Source organism: Topomyia yanbarensis, chromosome 3, assembly GCF_030247195.1.
Source record: "Topomyia yanbarensis strain Yona2022 chromosome 3, ASM3024719v1, whole genome shotgun sequence".
NCBI lineage: Eukaryota > Metazoa > Arthropoda > Insecta > Diptera > Culicidae > Topomyia > Topomyia yanbarensis.
The window spans coordinates 186,960,497-186,987,399 of record NC_080672.1 but is presented as its reverse complement, the minus strand read 5'-3'; the positions used below and the strand labels follow the sequence as shown (position 1 = coordinate 186,987,399).

General features: G+C 39.1%; 2 protein-coding genes across 21 annotated transcripts in view; one reads left to right on the top strand and one right to left on the bottom strand.

The window, feature by feature from the left end:
* LOC131691078 (metabotropic glutamate receptor 8) overlaps window positions 1-26,903 on the bottom strand; it is a 1,433,400-nt gene that overhangs the window by 304,652 nt on the left and 1,101,845 nt on the right. The window contains exons 12-13 of one of the 19 annotated variants that reach the window (XR_009305687.1): window positions 25,836-25,871; window positions 23,519-23,680 (exon numbers count right to left, since the gene is read on the bottom strand). The exons of 16 other annotated variants lie outside the window; for them this stretch is intronic. Coding sequence is in view for 2 of the 3 variants with exons in the window: in XM_058977259.1 (XP_058833242.1) it covers window positions 25,671-25,871 (201 nt within the window). In the remaining variant the exon portion in view is untranslated. Of the gene's footprint in view, window positions 1-23,518; window positions 23,681-25,655; window positions 25,872-26,098; window positions 26,123-26,903 lie in introns of those variants that run through there. 2 more of the 19 variants (XM_058977259.1, XM_058977262.1) reach the window with 2 other exon arrangements.
* Window positions 1-26,903, top strand: part of LOC131691095 (uncharacterized) — a 243,315-nt gene that overhangs the window by 165,873 nt on the left and 50,539 nt on the right. The gene's annotated exons all lie outside the window — the stretch shown is intronic.

Here is a 26,903-nt window from a genome sequence, read left to right as displayed (position 1 = left end):
GCCGAACTGACCTCGACATCTGGTTGGTTGGCTCGGTTCCGGGAGAACTTCTCTCGCCGGGGAATTCTCCGTAGGAGTAGGCTAGGTCCATCGTCGGGGACTAGACCGAGTAGTTCGCGAACAAGTCTGGTGCTCAATGAGTAAACGGCGCTGAATGGTGCGAGAAGGGAGTTGCGGTGCTAACTGGCACAAGGGAGCCGAAGGGCTCGGTGAATTAGACAGTTTGAAGTTTGCCGCCCAGACTCTTCTCATAGGGGAGGAGTACTAAGCCTCGAATCACAGCCAGTTTTCCGACTGCCATGCAGAACTTGCCAGTCTGTGTGGATGGTAGAGAATTGGTGGTGTGTAGAGGAGTGGGACTGTAACCCTGCGGAAGAAACGAACTAGTAAGTAGTTGAATTAGAGTGTGTGCTATGCACATAAAAACCCCTCCCCGAAGTAATGCCGTAAGCTATCGCCGGGGAGGAATCAGGTTCTGGGCAACAGCAGTGGTTTTTAGCGGGTCGGGTAATGGCAGCCCAAACCCGTTCCTTGAGACATTGGGGTTTTTGAACATTTTTCCTCACTCAGGGTTTTCCTGAAATTTTTTTACTGCTCTCTAGAAAAACTTACATACATACATACATACATACATACATACATACATACATACATACATACATACATACATGCTTATGTCGACCGGTAAGATCAAAATCGGGTGGTCGGTGTGCTCGTTGCGATTGATCCCTAGAGCCACTAAACAAATGGAGAGGTGTTTCAGATGCCTGGGTTTTGGCCATCAGGCAAGAAACTGTAGAGGCCCCGACAGATCTGATCTGTGCAGAAAATGTGGGGAGAAGGGACACATTGCTAGAGACTGCACAAAGCAACCGAAGTGCTTTCTCTGCACAAATGAGGTCGAAAAAGACCACATGACGGGAGGCTTCTTATGCCCAGAGTACAAAAAGGCGAAGGCAGGCCAATAATGATGGAGGTTACCCAGCTCAATCTTAATCATTGTGACATTGCACAGCAAATGTTGTGGCAGTCAACAACAGAAATGAAGTGCGACGTTGCAATTATTGCAGAGCCGTAACTGGGTGGTAGATAGTGCAGGGATGGCGGCAATCCAAGTGATGGGCGGTTTCCCTGTTCAAGAAGTGGTGGATAGCACACACGAAGGTTTCGTGATCGCCAGGATAAACGGCGTATTCGTGTGTAGCTGTTATGCTCCTCCACGGTGGACACCAGAGCAATACAACCGGATGCTGAACGCATTAACCGACTCGTTAGTCGGGAAAACGCCGGTTGTTATAGGAGGAGATTTCAACGCTTGGGGCGTGGAGTGGGGTAGCAGGCTGTCCAACGCACGAGGTTACAGCCTATTGGAAGCACTGGCGAAGCTGGACGTAAAGCTGTGCAATGAAGGTTCCGCTAGCACATTCCGTAAAGACGGTCGGGAATCCATCATCGACGTAACATTCTGCAGCGCGTCGCTGATGGATGACATGAATTGGCGAGTTAGTGAGCAGTACACACATAGTGATCACCAAGCCATCCACTACACCATTGGTCGGCGAAATCGTACGGTGACGCAGAGAGTGAGGACTGGCGAGCGGAAGTGGAAAATAAAGGAATTCGACAAGGACTTTTTTGTGGAAGCACTTCGTGCTGACAGCGCCACTCCAATTCCGAGTGCCGATGAGCTGTCGGAAACAATAGCTAGGGCATGCGATATAACAATGCCGAGGAAAATGGAGCCGAGGAACTACCGGCGTCCGGCGTACTGGAGGAACGAAAGGCTAAGCATCCTCCGGGCTACTTGCTTAAAAGCCAGAAGACGCGTTCAGAGAGCAAGATCTGAGGCAGTCAGAGAAGAGTGTAAGGTAACATTCCGGGCGGCTAGGGCCGCTTTTAAACGTGAGATAGTGCTAAGCAAGTCCACCTGCTACAAGGAGCTGTGCAGAGAAGTAAACGCTAACCCCTGGGGCAATGCTTACCGTGTCGTTATGGCCAGGATCAAGGGCCCAATGACGCCAGTCGAAATGTGCGGCGACAAGCTGAAAATTATCGTGGAGGGCCTTTTCCCGAAGCACGACCCAACCGTATGGCCGCCTACACCGTACGCTGATGCAGATGGTGGAAATGCAGGTGACAGTCGGGTTTCCAACGAAGAGTTCCTTATAGTGGCAAAAGGGCTGAAAGCGAAGAAAGCATCCGGACCGGATGGTATCCCCAACGTGGCACTGCAGACTGCGATCCTGGCGTTTCCGGACATGTTCAGGATAGTCCTACAGAAATGCCTGGACGATGGCTACTTCCCGGATAGATGGAAGATCCAGAAGCTGGTGTTACTGCCAAAACCAGGGAAACCACCAGGAGATCCAGCATCGTATCGGCCTATATGCCTGCTGGATACTCTCGGTATACTCCTGGAAAGAGTCATCCTCAACAGGCTGACGACCTACGCTGAAAGTGAGAACGGACTATCGCAGAGACAGTTCGGGTTACGGAAAGGAATATCGACGGTGGACGCCATCAGCATCGTCATCGCGAACGCGGAGAAAGCATTGAAGCAAAAGAGAAGGGGTAATCGCTACTGCGCCGTGGTAATGATAGACGTGAAGAACGCGTTCAACAGTGCTAGCTGGGGAGCCATCGTCGTAGCGTTACTTTCAGAACCGAGTACTGGTCTACGAAACGAACACGGGGCAGAGGTCGATTAGGGTAACGGCGGGAGTACCTCAGGGCTCCATACTCGGCCCAACGCTCTGGAATATTATGTACAACGGAGTGTTAACACTGGAACTGCCCAGGGGAGTGGAGATCGTCGGCTTTGCAGATGATGTTGTCCTGACGATAACGGGCGAGACCCTTGAGGAGGTGGAGATGCTGACGGCAGAGACAATAGGCATCGTGGAAACCTGGATGGTTAACGTCAGGTTGCAGCTGGCTCACCACAAGACTGAGGTAGTACTGGTTAGCAATCGTAAGCAAATCCAGCGTCTCGAGATCAGCGTCGGGGGACAATCCATTCCATCGATGCGCGCGCTGAAGCACCTGGGTGTGATGGTTGACGATCAGTTGAATTACAACTGCCATGTCGACTATGTATGTGAGAAGGCTGCGAGGACAACTAGCGCATTGGCAAGGATCATGCCGAATCACGGAGGGGCAAGAGGCAGCACGAGACGTCTCCTGGCGAATGTCTTATCCTCAATCCTGAGATATTGCGTACCGGCCTGGGCTGCTGCGCTGAACTCAAAGCGGAACCGGACGAAGTTGACAAGCACTTTTCGCCTAATGGCTGTTCGTGTCGCAAGTGCGTACAGAACGATATCGTCGGTGGCGGTATGCGTAATTGCCGGGATGATTCCCATCTGCATCACTCTGGCTGAGGACGTAGAATGCTACCAGCGGAGAAATGAACGTAATGCAAGGAGACTGGTTCGAGCGGACTCGTTGGCTAAGTGGCAGCAAGAGTGGGATTACTCGGAGAAAGGAAGGCGGACCCACCGACTCATCCCAAATGTGTCTACTTGGGTACATAGGAAGCATGGAGAGGTGAACTTCCATCTGACGCAGTTTTTGTCCGGGCATGGATGCTTCCGGAAATACCTACATCGGTTTGGACACGCTTCGTCACCCCTTTGCCCGGAGTGTGTGAACGTGCAAGAGACACCGGAACACGTGGTCTTCGAATGTCCCAGATTCGAAGAAGTCCGAAGGGGTATGCCTGATATAACAGTGGATAATATCGTCGAAGAGATGTGCCGCAACGAGCATATCTGGGACGCTGTCAACAGAGTTGTTACGAATATACTCTCCGAGCTGCAAAGATAGTGGCGAAGGGACCAACAAAGTAACGACATTGGTTAGAACGCCGCAGTGGAACCACAAATAGGGTTTCGGGAGAAATTCCGCCGCCGGGAAACTTACCGATAGTGTAGACTGGGTCCACCGCCGAGGACCAGTTGAGTAGTACGCGATGTAGCACCGGGCGCGGGTCGTCGGGGCGCCAGCGAACCGTACGTCAGGCTCCACCAGAATCGCCGGACCGACCTCGGCACTACCGGGTAGCTCGTGAGTAGGCTAGATCCACCGTCGGGGATTAGACCGAGTAGACCGCGTCGAATAGCCAAAAGTGGGTCGTTGGGGCGCCAGTGAACCGGAAGCTACGCTCTACCCGGAATCGCTGGATGGACCTCAGTATCTGCTGGCTGGCCGTTGAGTAGGCTAGGTCCACCGCTGGGGACTAGACCGAGTAGACGAGGCGGGGAGCTTAATGGCTCACAGAAACGTACATCGGTATCGGGAGCGGTTTGCCGCCGGGGAATTCACGATAGGGCTGATTCGGCGCCGAATCGTGACGAAAAGGGGAGCTAATTGGCTCATGAAACAAAAGAATAATATTTAATTAGCTTAATCAGCATGAGTTCAATGTTATCTTCATGTGATTATATTTTGAAATGTTGGTAGAATGGGTTTGAAAGTGGAGGGAATGGGGGGTTAGTAGAGTGGGAATGGAGGATGCGTCAGAAATCCTTCATCTTATTTCGGTATACGGGGTGGATGAAGGAAATGCGGGCGTGAGGGTGGTCCAAGGGGAGGGGAGTGATGAAGGAAGGAGGTGTAAGGGCAAGGCGGGCGGGGAGGGGCGGTGACGCTATACTCAACTGCATATTTTGCCTTCCATTCAAGACTTGGTTTGAAAAAATTGATTCAGTCATCACCGAAGAACCGATGTGACTTTAATTGTGGAATATGCCCGGAATTCCGGACTTCCGGAATCGTCGATAGTGGACAATATATTCAAAGAATGTTTGATTGGCAATCAGTGATCTAGATCAGCGATTAGAAGTAATTTGGTGATTATTTAAATAGTTTTTAGCCTCTGAGGTATTACGATTGTACCGATTTATATGGGAAATTCCAGTGTATTCTTACTAACACCCCTGTAACTCCGGAAGCGAGAGTTTGAACCGAATGAAATTCAGCAGCAGTCAATGGTATTACTGTATTTTTCATTTGAAATCAAGTTTGTAAAAAATCGGTAGAGAATTCGTTGGGGAATGGATGTGATATTAGATTAGGAACTTGGCGGGTTCCCCGGGGGCGTCATGAACCGTCATAGGTGGCCAATGTGATCAAAGCTGCTTTATTAGTGATCCAGACCCGAAAACAAGAGTATTGTTACATCAATTTTAATATGTTTTACATCATTTTAACATCATGGTGGTACCAGTTTATATGGGAATTTGCTGTGTGACCGCACTCTTCAACCCGTAACTCCGGAACCGGAAGTCGGATCAACTAAAAATTCAATAGCAGCTTATGGGAGCGTTATACCTTTCAGATGAAAAGTTTGCGAAAATCGGTTCAGCCATCTCTGAGAAAATTGTGTGAGTTTAAATGACACAGACACACATACACATACACACAGACATTTGCCGATCTCGACGAACTGAATCGAATGGTGAATGACACTCGGCCCTCCGGGCCTCAGTTAAAGAGTCGATTTTTACAGTGATTGCATATCCTTTCTTTATAAAACACTCAAATAGCTATATAATTAGCTGTAGGAAGCTGAAAAAATGCATTTAAAGTATAGTCCATAAAGAGTATTCTGATTGCAATTGAAAAGCGAGATAGTGAACTTGTTCCTTGTTTATTCTCCTATTTTCAGCGTGCGCAACTAGTGTTTAGGATAAACAATTTATTAACTAAAATGTACATAAGATGCGCATAAGTTGCCCAAGCAGAAAATAGGAAAAAAAACCTGTTTTAATCCACCTATTGGTGTAATTGTGCCTTTCTCATTTATCCAATAGCAAGTTATATTCAATACATTTGTGAAAATGTCTATTACATTCTTATTACACTTTGCACATATTTACAAGGGCACGAGTGCCACGAACCTGATGAGCAACATGTTGACGATGACGTCCTTGGAACAAAAAATATAATATTTAAGTGGATAAATCAGCATGAATTAAATGTTGTCTTCGTATAACATATTTTGGAATGCAGTGGGAGGGGAAAGGGATTATACCTGTAAAAGAGGATGTGAGAGAGGCCTAGTTGGTGAAAATGTATTCAGTCATCACCGAATCCGATGTGACTTTAATTCTGGAATATGCCCGGTACCTTAGTTCGGTTAATATTCCTATGTATCCTTAGTAACTCCGGAATCAAAAGTCAGATCTGAATGAAATTCAATAGCAGTCAATGGGTGTATTGTATTTATCATTTGAAATCAAGTTTGTGAAAATCAGTTAAGAATTTGCTGAGAAATAGGTGTGATATTATCATACGAACTTTGATAGTTACCCGAGAGTATCAAGAACCGTCATAGGTGGCCAATTTTTTTTTTTGTTTTGATTATAAAGGTTCTAACCTTAGGGTCATTCGCCTCTTTGTCGGGTTTGAGAAATCTCTTTAGAGAAATCTCTAACCCTATGTGCGGGGTTGGGAATTGAACCCAGGTGAGCTGGGTACAAGGCAATCGATTTACCAACTACGCTATCTCCACCCCCCTAAGTGGTGGCCAATATGACCAAAACTACTTTGATTGGTCTTTAGGGATCTAGGCCCACTAATCCAAGTAATATTAAATCCGTTTCAATATGTATTGCTTCATTTGAACATCTTCATGTTGCAAGTTTATATAGGAATTTGCTATGTGGCTGCAGTCTTCAGCCCATAATTCCGGAATCCGAAGTAGGATCAACAAAAAATACAATAGCAGCTTGTGGGAGCGTTAGAACCGTTCATTTGAAACTAAGTTTGTGCAAATCGGTTCAGCTATCTCTAAGAAAATTGAGCGGCTTTATTTGATACACACATGCACCCACAGACATTTTGCGGTCTCGACGATATGAAACGAATAGTATGTGACACTTGGCCCTCTGGGACTCAAATGGCAGGTCGATTTTTGAAGTGATTTCCTAATATGTATATAAGAAAGCCAAAAATCATTTATATTTCCAAACCAAACTTATTTCATATCTGTATTGCAGAGTAGATTTGTGTCGTAATGACGTATTTGATAGGTTGATTGATTTGAGGTATCAACTAATGAAAGTAGTACTGTTCATGAAATCTTTGTTCAGCTTGGGGGCCGTACACAACTGACGTAGCTTTTTTCGGCGATTTTTGACCCCTCCCTCCCACCTCGTAGCATTTGGTCACAAAATTCTAACCTCCCCCTCGTAAATAACGTAGCATTTACCTACCCCTCCCCCTCGTCCCATGCAAAATGCCCGGGTGTAAAAAAAAAAAATTACATGTTTTTCAATTATTTTAAGTACATGTCCTTTCAAAATGTTTGACGACTTTTAACAACATTTTCATTATAACAGCAAATTGCGTGCAAAATAAGCCCATTTCATCACAAATATAGTGTTGATAGTTTTGTTTTGAATTTTATATGTCAATGCGAGAATAAAGAGAAGTTCTCTCAGTTCACAATCCTGCAGCTGCCAATGATTCTAAGAAGCATACGTTCATCTAAATTACTAAATTTTGTTTGGTTAAGTGAAAATTTAATTCAGCTTCCAAACTAAGTCTACTAATTAGAAACATTAACTAACTAATGTAGCAAGTTAAATCCGCATACAAAATCTTTTCGTATTTTTGTGAACTTGTAATTCCGCGAATCGTAAAAATTACCTCATGAAAAACCGCATCAAATCAAAAGTAACTTGTTTGAATTTAAATTCATTTCTCTTGGGAATGGAGGATCATTAAATTGTTTTCTCTAAACAATGGGTTTTAAACTTAATGCTACGTCGCACAACTTCTGACCCTACCCTCCCCCTCGTCACACTTCGTCACAAATTTGGTATACCCTCCCTACCCCCCAAAATGCTACGTCATTTATGCATGGCCCCCTGTAGCTTCGCCAAACGGTTGACTGCTCATCATTTTAGTTTGGCTGTATAAATATTTTTTCAAGAACATGGTAAGCATGTTTGGTTATATTCAAGATGATGCTGTTCGAATAGTACTTCTAACAACGATAGTATTGATTCAGCAAAAAATATTAGCTGACATTTAACTAACATATATATTTCGAAATCTGAACGGATCTGATTTTTTCAGATTTGGACGAATCTGAAAGCTGACAAATCCATACAAGTAATAAATAATGTTATAACTAGTGTATTAGGAAAAGATTGAAGAGTTAAAATAACTCATTTGCCGCTTTTATAAACTGGCTGTCTAGAAATGGACGAAAGCATACAGAACAAAATCGAATATGAAACACCCAAAGAACATCATCAACAGTGGACTATTTCACTATGGACGTGTGTGACAAAGATCTATTTTGCGGAGAGTACAGTCGCAATGAGACGAGAAGGTATTTATGGAACATTGTTGTCATGTACCATTACATTGTACGATTGATAGATCATAGTGAAGACCCGCTATCAGCCCACGATTTTGTCAGCCTCATATGAAAATTGATAGTTGGTAGTTTGATGAGCTCTAGCAGACGAACCAAGTCGAATTCGAGTAAATTTTTTCTTGAGCATATTTTTCTTATCTTAGAGATCCTTAATATAAAAAACCCTAGTTTTGATTTTATATTAAATTTTGCGCTGCCTACCCTATTAAGCGAAATTTATACTAAATAATCGGAAAGGGATATGAAGATATATCTAGGGACCAAAGAAGAATATTTTAAGAGCTTCGGTTTGTTAACAAGAAAGAAAAATATATGTCCCGATTTTGTCAATATCCCCGTTTCAACAGCCTAAAACTCACAAAAAACGGATATTCACTGTATTAAAATTGTCTAAACTTGATGCAAGTTAATATGAAAATCTAGTTAACTTGAGTGCTTATGCTACAGAATTTGCGAAGTTAAAAACTGATGAAGTACTATCTCTGATAGTCGACACTAAGCTAACAAGGCATCAATACTTATTAATTTGCACATAAGTAGTAGAAAGGCGTCTGGAGTACTAGGGCTCTAAATTTTCATAACTTTCCTTACCCAGTAATCTCTAGCTAATTAAATGTCGTTAAAATGTAAAAAAGTGTTATACCTAAATCGAAAATACAGCTAAGAAATCCACCGAATTGATAGCCTAAGCACACAATTAATAAAATCGTCGATTAAAACCAACAAACGATACCGAGTTGATAGCTGAAAGTTATAGTAAGAATAGTAAGAATGTCGATAGATTCTCTCATCTAATATAAAATTTGTAGTAAAAAAAGTTACAGTTCACTAAAGTACGGTGAAATCTAATACGCAAGAACCGAATTGACGATAATGAAATCGGATAGTTTATTTATGTTCTCATTCGTATTCATTACTAACCATTGGCAGAACTTATATCATAAAATGTGTGACAAAATCAATTTATCACTATAAGATGAATTGATCTGATCTTTTCGATATCAAATTTGAGCTGAGCGACTCCAAATTCACTTATAATATATGGCTATGGGACGAAATTCTCTAAAAATGTATATGGCGGATGATGAGAATGTAGGTCAAAGGGGAGTGGGGGGTTGATGTAGAAAGAGATGGTGTGAGGGGAAACTGAGAGGGGGCTGATGGAGTATGCAACACCCAACCGCATATTATACCCACCATTTGATATTTGGTTTATGAAAATCGGTTCAGTCATCACCGAGTAATCGATGTGACTAATTCTGCAATACGTCCAGAACCCGAAAATTTCGGAACTGTCCATAGTGGACATTATATTCAAAGAATCTTTGATTAGCCATCAGTATGGGGACCAAAGAAGAATATTTTAAGAGCTTCGGTTTGTTAACAAGAAAGAAAAATATATGTCCCGATTTTGTCAATATCCCCGTTTCAACAGCCTAAAACTCACAAAAAACGGATATTCACTGTATTAAAATTGTCTAAACTTGATGCAAGTTAATATGAAAATCTAGTTACCTTGAGTGCTTATGCTACAGAATTTGCGAAGTTAAAAACTGATGAAGTACTATCTCTGATAGTCGACACTAAGCTAACAAGGCATCAATACTTATTAATTTGCACATAAGTAGTAGAAAAGCGTCTGGAGTACTAGGGCTCTAAATTTTCATAACTTTCCCTACCCAGTAATCTCTAGCTAATTAAATGTCGTTAAAATGTAAAAAAGTGTTATACCTAAATCGAAAATACAGCTAAGAAATCCACCGAATTGATAGCCTAAGCACACAATTAATAAAATCGTCGATTAAAACCAACAAACGATACCGAGTTGATAGCTGAAAGTTATAGTAAGAATAGTAAGAATGTCGATAGATTCTCTCATCTAATATAAAATTTGTAGTAAAAAAAGTTACAGTTCACTAAAGTACGGTGAAATCTAATACGCAAGAACCGAATTGACGATAATGAAATCGGATAGTTTATTTATGTTCTCATTCGTATTCATTACTAACCATTGGCAGAACTTATATCATAAAATGTGTGACAAAATCAATTTATCACTATAAGATGAATTGATCTGATCTTTTCGATATCAAATTTGAGCTGAGCGACTCCAAATTCACTTATAATATATGGCTATGGGACGAAATTCTCTAAAAATGTATATGGCGGATGATGAGAATGTAGGTCAAAGGGGAGTGGGGGGTTGATGTAGAAAGAGATGGTGTGAGGGGAAACTGAGAGGGGGCTGATGGAGTATGCAACACCCAACCGCATATTATACCCACCATTTGATATTTGGTTTATGAAAATCGGTTCAGTCATCACCGAGTAATCGATGTGACTAATTCTGGAATACGTCCAGAACCCGAAAATTTCGGAACTGTCCATAGTGGACATTATATTCAAAGAATCTTTGATTAGCCATCAGTGATCTAGTTTTGTAAATAGAAATTATGTTATCTAGACTTGCAAATAGAAATGGATTTTTAATTTTTGAAGTATTACGATTGTACCATATAAACAAATTCCTATGTGGTCGCAATAAACAACCTGTAACTCCGGAACCAAATGTCAGATGCGAATGAAATTCAATAACATTCCATGGGAGTATTGTATCTTTCATTTGAAACCAAGTTTATAAAAATCGGTGAAGAATTCCTTGAGAAAAAGATGTAAGATTGACTTACGAACTTGGAAAGTACCTGGTGGCATCAAGAACCGTCATAGGTGGCCAATGTGGTCAAAGCTGCTTAAAATTATTATTAGTGATCTAGACCCGCAAATCCGAGTTATTTTGCACCCTTTTTGGTATGTATTACACCATTTGAACGTCATGGTGTTACCATTTTATATGGGAATTTGCTGGGTGACCGCACTCTTCAACCCGTAACTCCGGAACCGGAAGTCCGATCGACAAAAAATTCAATAGCAGCTTATGGGAGCGTTATACCTTTCATTTGAAATCAAGTTTGAGCGATTCGGTTCAGCCATCTCTGAGAAAAGTGAGTGAGTTTTGAAAACACACACACACACATACACACACATACAGACATTTGTCAATTTCGACGAACTGAGTAAAATGGTATAGGCTCGGCCCTCCGGGCCTCGTTTAAAAAGTCGGTTTTCAGAGTGATTGCATATCCTTTCTTTATGAAAAAGGCAAAACGACAGGCGCAAGTCCAATCAGTTTCAGTCTGCTCACTCGACTGACACGCAGTGCTAATCACCAGCGTTGCCAACATTTTTTTCAAAGAAACTGGAGCCTTTCTTGAAAAAAACTGGAAAAAACTGGATGCTCGAAAAAACCCTACTTTAGCCTTGTAATGTTAAAGTCAACGATTCAATGAAAGTAATTTTAAGTAAACACGTATGTTCCATACCTTTTATTAAAAATTTGAGTCGGTTTTTTATATTGCTGCCCAAATTTGAAAAAAAATATTACAGCATTCGAATATGATTGTAATTGTAATAATTACAGTCGAATTTTACTACTTTGAAGGATTCAATCTACACATCCACAAAATCCTAAATTTAAGACCATTTGCTAAACTTGAGGATGTGCTTAAACCTTTCTTACGATACCACTATAGCAACTAGCAGAGACTTCAACAAATGTTTATCAAAATATGTGTCAAATGTACTGCCACTTTTATGTTTGAATAAAATTCATTTGAAATCGAATCAAAATGTACATTGCCGATCCGTTTTACTCATGGTATAAAAAGAGTTCATGTTACGATCCATTAGAAACTTTTTCTGGGGCACTCGGCATCATCCCATCGCTTGCTTGAAAATTATATGAATCAAGTTACAATTTGTGAGAAAAAAACTAAATAAATAAATATTTATTAAATAAACTGGAAAATCTGGCTCAAATTTAAAAAAAAAACTGGAAGATTTTTCCGATTGTCTGTTTGACTGGATGTTGTAAAAAAAAACTGGAAGAATCCAGTTTAAACTGGAAGGTTGGCATCGCTGCTAATCACAGAAGTGAAACTTATTCACCAGCAATTCAATACTAGCGCATGCAAAATAACTGGTGTATTGGTATGTGTACGTTAAAAGTCTTTTTCCTCTCGATGCCGTTTGTTGACCAAATCATCGGCCCGCACCCTACGATGGATTGTTGAGCTCTCTGATCTGATGATCTCTCTCTTGCGCAACATAATCAAGCTTTGTTTATGTTGCACACTGGTATCACAGCGCGTCGCTTTACTCTCCCGCAACAAAAAGTCATCAAAATACCGATGAGTTGCTGGTGGATTTAAGAACGCGCCTGATGATTTGCACCCACCCAATGGTACACCGAGGAAAAAGTACTTAAGAATTTCATAAGTCACTACTTATGAACCAGTAAAATTTTGATTTCATTAAATGCTTATGCATTACATATGTAGTATATGAATTTCATAAGTTTGACTTATAGAATTCATACACATGTTTTAAGATTATTATAAAAATATTATTGTGAAAATGCCATAATTCAAGACAACATTGATGCAATTAGTTTCAATCTGGTGCTCAGTTTTAATAGGGTTAAAAATAAATGTAAGCATGTTTTTGGTTAATGAACATTGTGTAATTTTTTGTATTTACTTTTCAGCATGTCTTTTATCTTCTGAAACAACTGAAGCTTTAACTATAGGTGATTGGCCAATTCCGAGTCTACGTGGAACCATCGGACACCAGGATATCTTTTTCTAACTACAGACCCTTTGAATATAAGCGTATGTATTGATTTATTTTCAATGAATTTTAGGAAAATACATGTCGTGAAGGAATGAATAAAAAAATATTTTCTTATTTATTTCTCAAATCATATGCATATATCACATTCATTAACTTTACAAAAATTCTCTTTTAAAATTCATATTTCAACACGATGATTAATATAAGTACAGTCATAAGAAGCTTATAAGAACACAATAAGAAATTCATAAGTATATCTTATGGAATCCGTAAGTGACTTGACGGCCATTTTTCCCATTTTTTCATAAGACAAACTAATGATTTTCATATGGGATACTTGTGGCGCGAAGTCATAAGTGATTCTTATGGATTTCAATAGTTATTTTAGCTCGGTGTAGGGTGGCCTTAGGTTTGAACAGGGCACACTGAGCGGAATCGCTACATCCATATTATATGATATTCATATAACTCAGCACTATTGGAATTTCCAATGATTGCTACATTAGACTTTCAAAAGTAGGGGAGACTGAGGAGAATTGATCCCCGGGGAGACTTGATCCCATCATTGTAACTCAAAGGCGGATCAGAATACATTAATCGAATATACTAGAAAGTTGCGCAGTTTTATCTAAACATATGTTTCTTTAACAGAAAAAAATAAATTGGACATGTGTTACTGAATTTTTACCGATTCAAAGAAAAAAATCTCGGAAGAACTGAAGAAGATTTATTTTCTAAATTTTCAAACTTTTATACAATTGATAAAGTAACCCACTGCATTACTATATTTTTGCATACAGAATTACTGGAGAATGTCAATTATATGAATACGTTATGATTGAGCTGATTTTTTTGTTCAGCTACACTTGTGCTAAAATTTGCTGAAATAGATGCTATGGGTTCACTTGATCCCTTCAAATTTGTGCACACCACTGAAAATAACCAAAGTCACACTAGAACAATTGAAGTCATTGTTGCCATAAAATAACAAAAAATACTGTCAAAAATGAACGCTTCATCGTACAGAAACTTAACTGTAATTGTTTACTACAGTATACGTAGCAACCATGCATCCCACATTTGACGTTCCTCAACCATAATAACGACATTGCACAGAGATTTGGGGAATTCGTAAAAAAAATCTTGTGAGAGATGCGTAATATGTAGTAACAAAAATAGTAATATGTAATCACAACAATTTAATCAATACCACAATACATTTATAACATTGAATGGGGTTAGGTACCTATTTTTGTCCTATTAGGGAGAATACCACATTATTTCATTATTAATTTTATTATTTCAGCTTCTTTGCTTTGTTATTAGGAGCCATTTTTTATTTCGATTATAGAGGTTTTAGCCTTAAGGTCATTCGCCTCTTATTAAGAGCCAATATAATAACAGAATTGTCTTGAGAATGGTGAATATCTTCTGTTTGAGCGCAGCAAAAACTCTAATCGAGTACCCCAATTATCGCAACACCATTTGAGCCAATGCGTTGAGCAAAGATGGCAGAAGCTGCTCTAACCAAAGGCTTCAGATGGGTAGGATGATAATAGAAAAAGGGTAAAAATAGGCTTACTACCCTACATGCTCTTTTAAACACGTTTTCAAAAAATAATCAAGTGTTCCCAAATTAGGGAACGAGTCTCCACTAATTAAAGAATTTTCCAGTTTTTTGTTGTTTTCCAAAAATGCTCATAGCTCATGTCCAGTATAATATTTCCATGTAATTTTTTTATGATTATCAGTCAACCCTAGAAACAATATAAAACTACAAAAAATACATAGTTTTTGTATCATTCCACGGAGTAGTATTGAAACATAAAAAAGGGATCAAGTCTCCTCAGTCTCCCCTATATAAAACTTGTATGGTTATCATGTTGAATGTTGCATTCCTCACAAATTCAATTTTATCAGATTTCCATATAACATTTAAATTCCAGTGTTAGACCCAAATCTATCAGCGCACTATATAATAATTATCTGATAATTATCATATTAAAACAGGTGGTCCAATGAAATGTATAAGGCACTTTGTTAAATGTATAGGGAATGTTTAACGTATTAAAGCATATGATGGTTTATTAAATCTATAAAAAATGTTAGTTATTTTGATAGAGAGCTTTTTCCACGTAATATTTATATGAATCTGGACTGATTGTTTTCGGATGTGCTCCAAAATTATGGTATTTATAGTATACCGATCGTCTTATTTTTCCTAATTAAAATAATGCAGTCATTCTTGGACTGCAATGAAACAACTATAATCTAAATAAAAGATAAATATTTAATGGTTTTAATTCAGAACATATTTGTATAGTTATATTAGGGTGAAAATGGTGAGATGGATTTTGATTGAAGGAAATTTTTGTAGTTTTTTTGAGGCTCTAAAGTTTTTGCAGACTACTTGCCCTGAAAATTCAAAAAGTAAATACAGAATAAGTTAGGATTATCGCCAGTAGTACCGTTTTATCATTTTTGAGCATATGTGAACTGCGTAATATATATCTGGTGCACTTTTGCTCAATAACCCTCTCATAGGTAGAATGGAAACAAAATTCAGTTTGCTTCTGAAACCGAACATGTCCAAACCTTAATGCGCTGTGTCGGGAGAACGAATGACGAGGGGATCGAACCAAATTTATCATCCATCGTGGCGGGCATCAATTGAATTTGGATTTTTTAAGTTCACACAGGGACGTCAATTTTTTCAAGCTTTCGTTCTCAGTACATTACAATACATTATAGTAGATGTGGCAACATTTCTCAACTAAAAACTAAACTAAAAATAATTAACCTATCAGCAAACGGTAATGAATTCGTATCGAAGTCGAAGTACTCGGCAAACTCATGGAAGCGACGAACCATCTCTATAATCGGACTATTGGCAGCATAGTTAGTGTTATACATTTCGATGTGTAGCTATGTCCTAGGGCGAAGAACTCGGGTTAAAGCGTAGAGGTTGATTTGTCCAAGAAGAACGAGTACATCGTACTCAGCCAACATAAGCTTTACTATGAAAATGGCATGGGAAGTGAGTCTGCGCTCTTGCAAAGAATGTAATAACCTGCAACGGTTCTCATATGGTGGCAGGTTCAGCGGGTCATTGAGGGCAATTGACGTAAAGCATATCGTATAAATTTGCGCTGGACAGTTTGCATCCTTTCACTCCACGATGCATGATAAGGGCACCAGACAATGGTTGCAAATTCCAACTACGAGCGCAACAGTGAGCAATATAAAGCCTTGAAACACAAAGGATCTCGGAAGTCGTTGGAAATTTTAAACATAAAACCCAGCAATCGTATCACTTTGTCATCAAGAATAACGCCTAGGTCCTTTACATGGTCAACGCGTTGTAACTGAGTTCCAGCAATATTGTAGTTGAAATTAAGCATGCCACTTGTACGATGAAAACTGATGACAAAACATTTCGAAACACTAAGAATCAACATATTTCTTTGACATCAGTTGAAAAATGACACTCACTCACGGCAATCGGCTTCATTCCTTATGACAAGAAATATTTTCAAGTCATCAGCGAAAACGTTTCCCTCCACGTATTAGAACGAAAACCGCATCATTTACGAATAATGAAAATAGTAACGGACCTAGTGTATTACCATGAGGAACTCCGAAATTATTAAAAAAAGATTCAGACATGTGTCACCAATTTGCACGACGACCTCGCGGTGTACAAGGTAGGATCGCAGTCGGTGGCAGAATCTCGTGGTACATCCTAGTTTATCAAGCATTGCTAGCAGTATCTCGTGGTTAACTGTGTTGAAATCGGCCTTAAGATCAGTGTAAACCGTGTCCACCTGGAGTTTCTTGAATATTTTCTCTATGCAAAACGATGTGAAGCTAACTAGATTCGTCTTAACCGATAGACCAGAGTAGAATCCGTGCTGACAAGTGCTTATGTAATGTTTACTAGCAGAAAACAGAACCTCGTTGATAAGCGATTCGAAATTATTTGACTGCGAAATGATTCCCCGGTGGTTTCCGATGTTACTTTTGTCACCTTTCTTGTGTACCGCTGTGCTTCTTGTGTTTGCTGCTGAAGTGACACATTAAAAAGGTGCGTCAGTGGGAAAACATCGGAACATTTTTTCAGAACAGATGACGGGATAGCACTTAGTCCTGAAGCATAAGACAGCTCCCTGGCAACCCTATACCATCATATGGAGTTTGACAGCGACCTACATATATGGGGCGTTATAGCTATAAAGCCCCAAACAAAGAATTATGTTCGGCACTATGCTCGATATTCAAGCATTCCACGCGACGTTTTGCATCTTGTGGGATGATTTAATATCATATCATTCAGAAAATCGACATTTTGTAACTAAATACAGCTTCTAATTATTCGGTTGAAAATCAATGTTTTGCCTTTCTTGGCAGTGATGCTGGCTGTACAGAGACGTCGTCCTTGACAGGGGGCTGGCATAAGACGATTACATGACATTTTTTGTTGGGGGAAACATTGCCACTGGGACCACTGTTCAGGTTATCTTTTGTGGCCCCTGTTTGCTCTACATGTTACAAATTGCGCGAATCCAATGTAGTTGGAAGCGAGTTGTTTGTTTCTCCACATGTTTCGTCCCAACTGGGTAATACATTATTAATGTAGCTGAGGATCCGTTGGGGACAGGTATGCCATATCTCGTGAGGCGTCATAAGATGCCTTCCGAATTATCGCTCCCTTCGAAGAAATAGTACTGCACACTGGCAGAGAATATGTTCCGAGTTCTCGGGCTCGTAGTTACAAAATCGACAAATGTCATCTTGACTTTTGCCAATATTTTCCTGATGATACTTAGCAGGACAATGTCCCGTAAATAAACCTGTGATTATACGTAAGTCCTTACGTTTTAGATCCATTAGTTTTTTGACTATCGTTGTATCTGGATGTATGAATTTCTTAGCTTCTCGAGCGCCTTCTACGTTACGCCAGTCGTTTAGGGACCATTCATAAATTACGTAACGCAAAAATTGCCCAAAATTAACTCCCCCTCCCCCTACGTAACAAATTGTCACAAATTTTTAGTTCCCCCCCTCCCCTGTTACGTAACAAATTCCAAGAAAAAATTTTTTTTCTTCGATGAAAACATGTTACGTAACGATCTAGTTAACACCCCCTCCCCCCTATGTCACAACTTGTCACAACTTGTCGTACCCCCTCCCCCCCCCCCTAAAAGCGTTACGTAATTTATGAATGGTCCCTTAGTAGTTGGTCTCTTGCCCAAGCCGAAAGTTCTAGTTTAATGGCACAGGTAGATATACCTAGAAATGGTTCTGGTCCAACAAACATGTTTGATGAACCACGCCTGGCTAATACCATCGATTCCTTGGTGGCGACCAGGTGCCCAGAATATCATTACTTTATTCCGAGTTGCCAGTTGTTGTAAAAATGTGATGCACTCCCAAACCAGTTTGGACTCACATTTCGACGAGCTTAATGCCAACAATGCTGCTTGGATGTCCAAAAAGATTGCGATTTTTGCATGTCTGTAGTTTGTAGTAGTGTGTATTGCATATACCTCTGCCTGAAAAACTGTTGGCCACTTTCCCATTGATATCGCTTCTTTAATTATTGGTCCGTAGACTACCGAGCCAGTCAGCTCACCTTTTTTAGAACCATCCATATAGAACGATATTGTACGTTGAGGCAGTATACCCGAGCAAACGAAAAGCCCATAATACCCCCAAGCTCATGGGGTTTGACATGGGTGTTTGAAAAGGGTTCAACCCATGAAAACACCATCGCCATGGTCCGGTAGATCCCATATAAAATACCATAAGTTGATGTATTTATGAGTTATTGAGACCATTTTAAGGTGTCTTGGTGGTTGTGAATTTTGGCACGGACCATGTTTAAGGCCTTTTCAAGGGGCTATGTGGTGTTTGAACCCATGAGTATTTGCTCAGGAAGGACCCCCTACATCACACATCTGACGATCCACTATGTGGACTCCTTATTATACTCAGGTGAGATTACATGACATAGTTCTAATGATTGTGTTATAACACTGACATGGGATAACGATAATTGTGTAGTCTGACCATTGAGACGCAGTTTACAGGAAATAAAAAAATGCAGGCGAAAATTATGGAAATCTGATCATTCGCTAACGTATATTTGGAAGATTGTGATAGTTTTAAGCAGTAACCCTAAAACGCAGATTATGCAAAAATAAAGTACACAGCTATACCCGAAATAATAAAAGTAAACAAACACTCAGCTCCAACTGTTATTTTGTCCATCTATTGATTTTTACGTTCTGTAGGCCTGGTAGCATACCCTTATGGCATGTTCAGGAGCGTTTTATTTTGTAAAGGAGTTTAAGGTAGATTGTCATTTCCTAATGTGTTAATATTTTGTCTTAAACATTAGGGCACAGAGAACAGACATCCATGATCGAACAAAAATATTTAAAAAACGTGTGTAAACATTTGAATTAATATACGATAAACACTAGCGCCGCCACACCAACCTATCCCAACTATCCGTCAAATCCATTTCGGAACCGGTTAGAAATCCTGAATGGATTCAGTATGGAATCTTGCTGAAAGAAAAAACCGATTCCGACTCTATCGGTTGATGCATTTGAGCTGGAATTCCCCAAGTACCCATAAGCATTAAGCCATTGCACTATATTGGCTATATATTTGAACTAATGTTGCATTGAAACTCCATTACAGCATTAACAATGCAATGAAGGTCTATATTAGCATCAATAATGCATAACTGCACAGCCGACATATAGCATTATCGCTTGCTCTATATGCGTATATAAAGTGATATAACGCGTACATGCTTCAAGGATCTTGAAAGCATGTAAGCTTTACAAGTGCATTTAGTGCTATTATAGAGCAAATAAAGAGCCGATATAGTGCTATTGTAATGCAGTGGGTTTATTTGTTATGCAACTCTTCTTGAAGATTATATTCGGCATATTTCATTTCAATCGAACATGTGCAATATAGTCTAGGGAGCAAACGCAGCGCACTTACCGTGAAGGACGAGGCAAGGTACCTCAGTTCGAGACTGACTAAAGGTAATTTTCGTAAAACATTCATATTATGTGAGAGCGAAAACCCATTAAGGATATTCATTACAATGCATCAGAAGAGAGACCATTACGGTTTTAAACAGAACATCTTTTTTTATTTTTTTTTTTCGTTTTTGCTCATCATACTGAAAGGAAACATATGAAAAGGTTTCAAAACCATGGCGGACAATGACAGCATCCTAAAACTTTTTAATAGCATTAGTATTGCCAATACAAGGCTTTCAAAATTGACATTTGTGCGCTGATGCTATATAATAGCATTAGTACTGCAGAAACGAGCTGTCAATCTCTGCACAGTAATAGCACTATATTTCGCCTTTTCTGACATAATATCAGCATTATATCAGTATTTAGGGCTTCACGGCTCTTTAAGACAGCTTTATATGTGGATCTAAAGCAGATATTAGGCTACGTTATGAATGCTTATTGGTTACTTGGATCATGCTGGAAGTCGGAACCGGTTCCGGACTAGTTTGACTGGGTAGAGGAGTAACCGCTGTCAATTCTGTCGAACTCAGCCACAAAAAAAACATGACGACAGTAGCGCACCTGGTTTGGATATCCCAACTACCTTCGAAATCGTTAGAGATTTTACACAAGTTGAATGCTGAAGATGGACGTCTGTTCTCTGTGATTCTACTTTCGCCAGATTTGACAGATGTAACAATAAACCCGAATTATGACATAAATTAATTTCCAATTATAGTGTAAAGTATTCTGCGATTCAAACTTTAAACTCGTTTTTCTCGAAATCAATATATGGTCACTTAGTCCGGCCTGACTTAATACCTACCGCTACCAGTTATGTGTAGCCTCTCTTTCTCGCACATGCTTCGAATAAAATTTTCAAAAAAATCGGTTTGTCTTCAAAGCTAAATTACTTTATCGGGGAACCTCCAATCAATATGCAATCTTCAACAAAGCTCTTCGTTATAAAATAATCTACGCGACCATAAGTTTTGAGGTATGCCGAATTACCACAGAGAACAGACGTCCATCTTCAGCATTCAACTTGTGTAAAATCTCTAACGGTTTCGAAGGTAGTTGGGATATCCAAACCAGGTGCGCTACTGTCGTCGTGTTTTTTTGTGGCTGAGTTCGACAGAATTGACAGCGGTTATTCCTCTACCCAGTCAAACTAGTCCGGAACCGGTTCGGACTTCCAGCATGAATTCCAGCTAAAATGCATCAACCGATAGAGTCGGAACCGGTTGTTTTCTTTGAGCAAGATTCCATACTGAACCCATTCAGGATTTCTAACCGGTTACGGAATGGATTTGACGGATAGTTGGCATAGGTTGGTGTGGCGGCGCTTGTGTTTATCCTATATTAATTCAAATTTTTACACACGTTTTTAAATATTTTTGTTCGATCATGGATGTCTGTTCTCTGTGGAATTACTGTGGAATTTTTTATAGGATTATAAGTTTTTATTTCCGAGTTTCCCTATAAATTACTATTGAAACTTGAAACCTCTTGTGGGTGAACTAGAGGTATCGGAAAAGCTCATATTTAGCATATGATCTGTGCATCCACTTACCATTTGAATTAGCAGTGTTCCGAGAAACAAAAGTCAAAATTGTTGCCGGTCTACTATATAGTCTCCCGTCCTGAGATGAGATGATAGTTTTGTTTGATAGATTAAAGTTCATTTGCGAATTACATCACACTTTCTTCAAAAACTAATTTTTCATGTCACCGTGGTCGTGCCCTGTACACAACCCAATTTCAATTACCATTTCGGCAAACCTGTAGGTTATCTGGAATCACCCTTTACACACGATATCGTAGAAGTTTCAATTGGCAGGTTATCAACGATAATAGTGACCGTTGATAGTTGTAGGGGAGACTGAGGAGACTTGATCCCCGGGGTGACTTGATCCCATCATTGTAACTCAAAGGCGGATCAGAATACATTAATCAAATATACTAGAAAGTTGCGCAGTTTTATCTAAACATATGTTTCTTTAACAGAAAAAAAATAAATTGGACATGTGTTACTGATTTTTTACCGATTCAAAGAAAAAAATCTCGGAAGAACTGAAGAAGATTTATTTTCTAAATTTTCAAACTTTTATACAATTGATAAAGTAACCCACTACATACTATATTTTTGCATACAGAATTACTGGAGAATGTCAATTATATGAATACGTTATGATTGAGCTGATTTTTTTGTTCAGCTACACGTGTGCTAAAATTTGCTGAAATAGATGCTATGGGTTCACTTGATCCCTTCAAATTTGTGGAGATTTGATCCCCTTCGCCATGCTCCATACACACCACTGAAAATAACCAAATTCACACCAGAACAATTGAAGTCATTGTTGCCATAAAATAACAAAAAATACTGTCAAAAATGAACGCTTCATCGTACAGAAACTTAACTGTAATTGTTTACTACAGTATACGTAGCAACCATGCATCCCACATTTGACGTTCCTCAACCATAATAACGACATTGCACAGAGATTTGGGGAATTCGTAAAAAAATCTTGTGAGAGATGCGTAATATGTAGTAACAAAAATAGTAATATGTAATCACAACAATTTAATCAATACCACAATACATTTATAACATTGAATGGGGTTAGGTACCTATTTTTGTCCTATTAGGGAGAATACCACATTATTTCATTATTAATTTTATTATTTCAGCTTCTTTGCTTTGTTATTAGGATCCATTTTTTATTTCGATTATAGAGGTTTTAGCCTTAAGGTCATTCGCCTCTTATTAAGAGAATGGTGAATATCTTCTGTTTGAGCGCAGCAAAAACTCTAATCGAGTACCCCAATTATCGCAACACCATTTGAGCCAATGCGTTGAGCAAAGATGGCAGAAGCTGCTCTAACCAAAGGCTTCAGATGGGTAGGATGATAATAGAAAAAGGGTAAAAATAGGCTTACTACCCTACATGCTCTTTTAAACACGTTTTCAAAAAATAATCAAGTGTCCCCAAATTAGGGAACGAGTCTCCACTAATCAAAGAATTTTTCAGTTTTTTGTTGTTTTCCAAAAATGATCATAGCTCATGTCCAGTATAATATTTCCATGTAATTTTTTTATGATTATCAGTCAACCCTAGAAACAATATAAAACTACAAAAAATACATAGTTTTTGTTTCATCCCACGGAGTAGTATTGAAAAATAAAAAAGGGGATCAAGTCTCCTCAGTCTCCCCTATTACAAAGAACATAGATCCATGGTCGAACAAGTTTAAAGTACTTGTGTAAATATTTCAACTGATATATGTCAAAACTTTTACGCCGCCATACCAGCCTATCCTAACTAGGCGCATAACTATGTTGTCCGTTTTTAATTTCTATATGACCAGCTATAAATTCTGTAATACTCACCTACTAAACGAAATTGCGACAGTTTTGAATTTGGTGGTGATAGTTCAATTATCTTTGAATAGGCCTTTATTTTTTAAACCAATTAAAAGTTCGAAATTGACGGCTGTTTTCTGTAGTTAGTTGTTGAAGAGAATACCAACACGTGTAATTTGAAACCACTACCTGATGGAAATCAAAAAAAAAATTGTATTAGAACGCATCTTTACCATTTTAATTTTGATAAAAACCCTTACCAAACAAAAACATTTGCTTCTGGTCCGTCATTTCGTTTTTCTTGTCAGGCTTCGTTTTACAACCCACTACTTACACCCACGAGATGGTTGAGCTCATTAGCTATTCATATAACTTGAATATGTTGTTCTAATCATATTCATATTAACCGCGCAGGATTCAAATTTATTGGATATCACTGAGGTTAAACATGAATTTTGTGTAACATTCATAGGAATTCATATAAATTCTACACAAAGAATAGTGGTATGATTCATATGACAAATCTAATAAATACAAAAGATATTTTCATTTCAGTGCAGGGTACGACTAGAAAAACTCATAGTAAGAGAACTGCGGAGAAAAAAACAGCATTTTTGGCAACGTATGCCCCGGCATTGTATGGCAACACGTCCAATTTTATAAGGATAGGCAATGTTCGATTGGATTCGTTTTTTGACAGCTAAACGCGAATCCAATCGACCCAAAATGGAGTCTCCGCAGTTCTCTTTCTAGAGTTTTTCTAGGTACGACGTGTTTGAATGCCGCTTGTGAGTTTGCGTCGTGAATGAGACAAAGGGGACAAATTCTAGAGAAAATTTAGAATAGGACGTAAGTAACAATGAGATTCTCTTTGGGGTCTTTCTCTTCTGTTTATTGGCGATTCTACGTTGAAACCGCTCGCAGATAGCGCTGGAAGCAAAGTGTTGCTGATTTTATTCTGTTCTGTCATAGTGCATATATTTTCTGTAAACATTGGTAAAAATGACTTTTAAGCACCAAATTACCGATCAATTTGTTGATAATTGTTTATGAAAATGAAGGAAAACCATCATTTTATAAGATGATGAGTAAACATCTTGCGAAAAGAGTGTAAAACATAGTGGTTTCTAATATTATTCGCAGAGCTATATGCGCGCTGTTTCGAAATGTAATTTGTTGAGCACCGTAGCCGCCGCAACAGCATTTCCCGTTCGTCCTAAGTTAAGCCAATCCTTCATGAGATGGTGTAAATTCATGAAACTCTCCAGATCAGGCGAGGAAAGAATATATCCGGCTAATAGGAAAGTGTCAGCTTTGTATCATGCACAGCCGATCCTTCTCTCCGATAGTCTTCATTGAATCTCCTACGTAGTTCAAAATATGAAGGAGTTTGACATTGGTACTGATTGGGTCTCGGTTTCGAGTTGGAACTTTATTTATGGAACGATTTTTTATAACCACAATAATACCCCGATTACATTTCGAAGAAATGTATGAGTGAAATAGTTGCAACTGGCTGTAATTTCAGAATAATTGCAAATAAAACCAAATTTCTTACTCGTTTCATTCATATTTTGGCAGTGGTAAGCTTTTTCCGAGAAGATAATGAAGATTTTGTTGTAAGATACGACTCACTTACGGGTGAAAAAAAGCAAACTGTATCACTTTGCCAGTTCATGAGCTGAATCATAGGTGTCGCATGACTAATTTTGGTTTTGCTGCAAATCGCCAATTACTCGACCATTTCAACATTTACTACTCTACTCTTTGTATAATATTCTAGTAAAAACCGTCGGCTTTCGATATGTACTGGAAAATTAGTGCAAAGTGTTGTAATGACGTCGTAATAAACAAAAGAGAAAGTAAACAAAGAGAGGCTCTCAATGTTACGTCCTATTGAAAATTTTCTCTGGAATTAATTTATTTTTATGGTGTGCGCGTTCGGTTAATGAGACGCCAAATGCTTTTGCACTGAAATGAAAATGTCTTTTGTATTCATTAGATTTCTCATATGGATCGCACTTCGCTTAGTTGTGTAAAATTTATATGAAACCATATGAATGTTACTAAAAGTTCATGTTAAAACTCAGTGATATCCAATAGGTTTGAATCTTGCGCGGTCAATTTGAATAAGATTAGAATAGCATATTCAAGTTATATGAATAGCTAATGATCTCAGTTATCTCATTGCTACTGGGTTGCGGAATGAAGTCTGACAAGAAAAAAACGAAATGGCCGACCGAGAGCAACTCCTAAGTTTAAGTAGCTCATAACTTGAACTTAGATGTAAAGTCGACGCGTTTTGGAGAAATTTTGAAGATTTGTTGCTCTTTAAAAAACTTACTTTTTTAAAAACTTTTTTCTCCGTTGTGGGAGCTGGCTGATGCAAAAAGAAAAATCACGGGTAAATACAGGTACGTACAATGATTACGTGGTTTGACAAAAAAGCATGGGTTGGTGAGCGCTGGCTAACCAGTTTTGATTTGATGTTGCTATGTGTTTTGTAGTAGGGATTGTTGTTGCGGTAGTGAGTAAAATGTCCGGTATAGCGAGGACAAAATGACCTAAACTGCAGACCCGTTCGAACCCCTTTCGTTGGGTGTTTTGAAATTCATTTGAACATCATCTTAACTGAAATGAAAATATGTTTTATATTCATAAGATTTGTCATATGAATCGTACATCAATTTGATGTGTAGAATTTATATGAACACATATAAATGTTACTCAAAGTTCATGTTAAACCTCAGTGATATCCAATAAGTTTGAGTTCTGCGCCGTCAATATGAATATGATTAGAATAACATATTAAAGTTTTCCTTCTTCTGATTTCATACCATCAGATAATGATGTCGAATAACACGAGTTCGTGTTCTATTCTTACCAGCCAACAAAGAGCATTTAACTTAAAAATAAAGGCCTATGGCCTATTCAAAGGTATCACCACCTAGTGCGCAACTGATGCTATGTCGATTAGTAGGTGAGTGTGACTGAATTTATAGCTGATCGTATAGAAATTTCAAAACGGCCGGCATAGTTATGCCTCTAGGGAAAGGCTGGTATGGCAGCGCAAATATTTTGACCAGGCTTGTTATTTGCTCACACAATGTGCCACAAAGAGCGAAATACACCGATGAAAAATAGAGCAGCTCAAAAACACTGCGATGTGCAGAGCGATCGCACAAAGAGAAACTTGAAAACGAAAAAGAGCTGGAAAAGTTCGTTCAAATAGTTACCTTGAAGAGCCCCTTTTTGAGCCTCCCCTCTCTGGCAAACAGGTAGGAAGGCGAATCAAACTACAATTCAGATAAAGTTTGATCGGAAGAACGTTTTTAAAATGTGTTTTGATTGTCTTCTCTGCTTCCGTGCGCGTGGGACCAAGATTCACATTTATTTCTACTCTTTGTTGTGT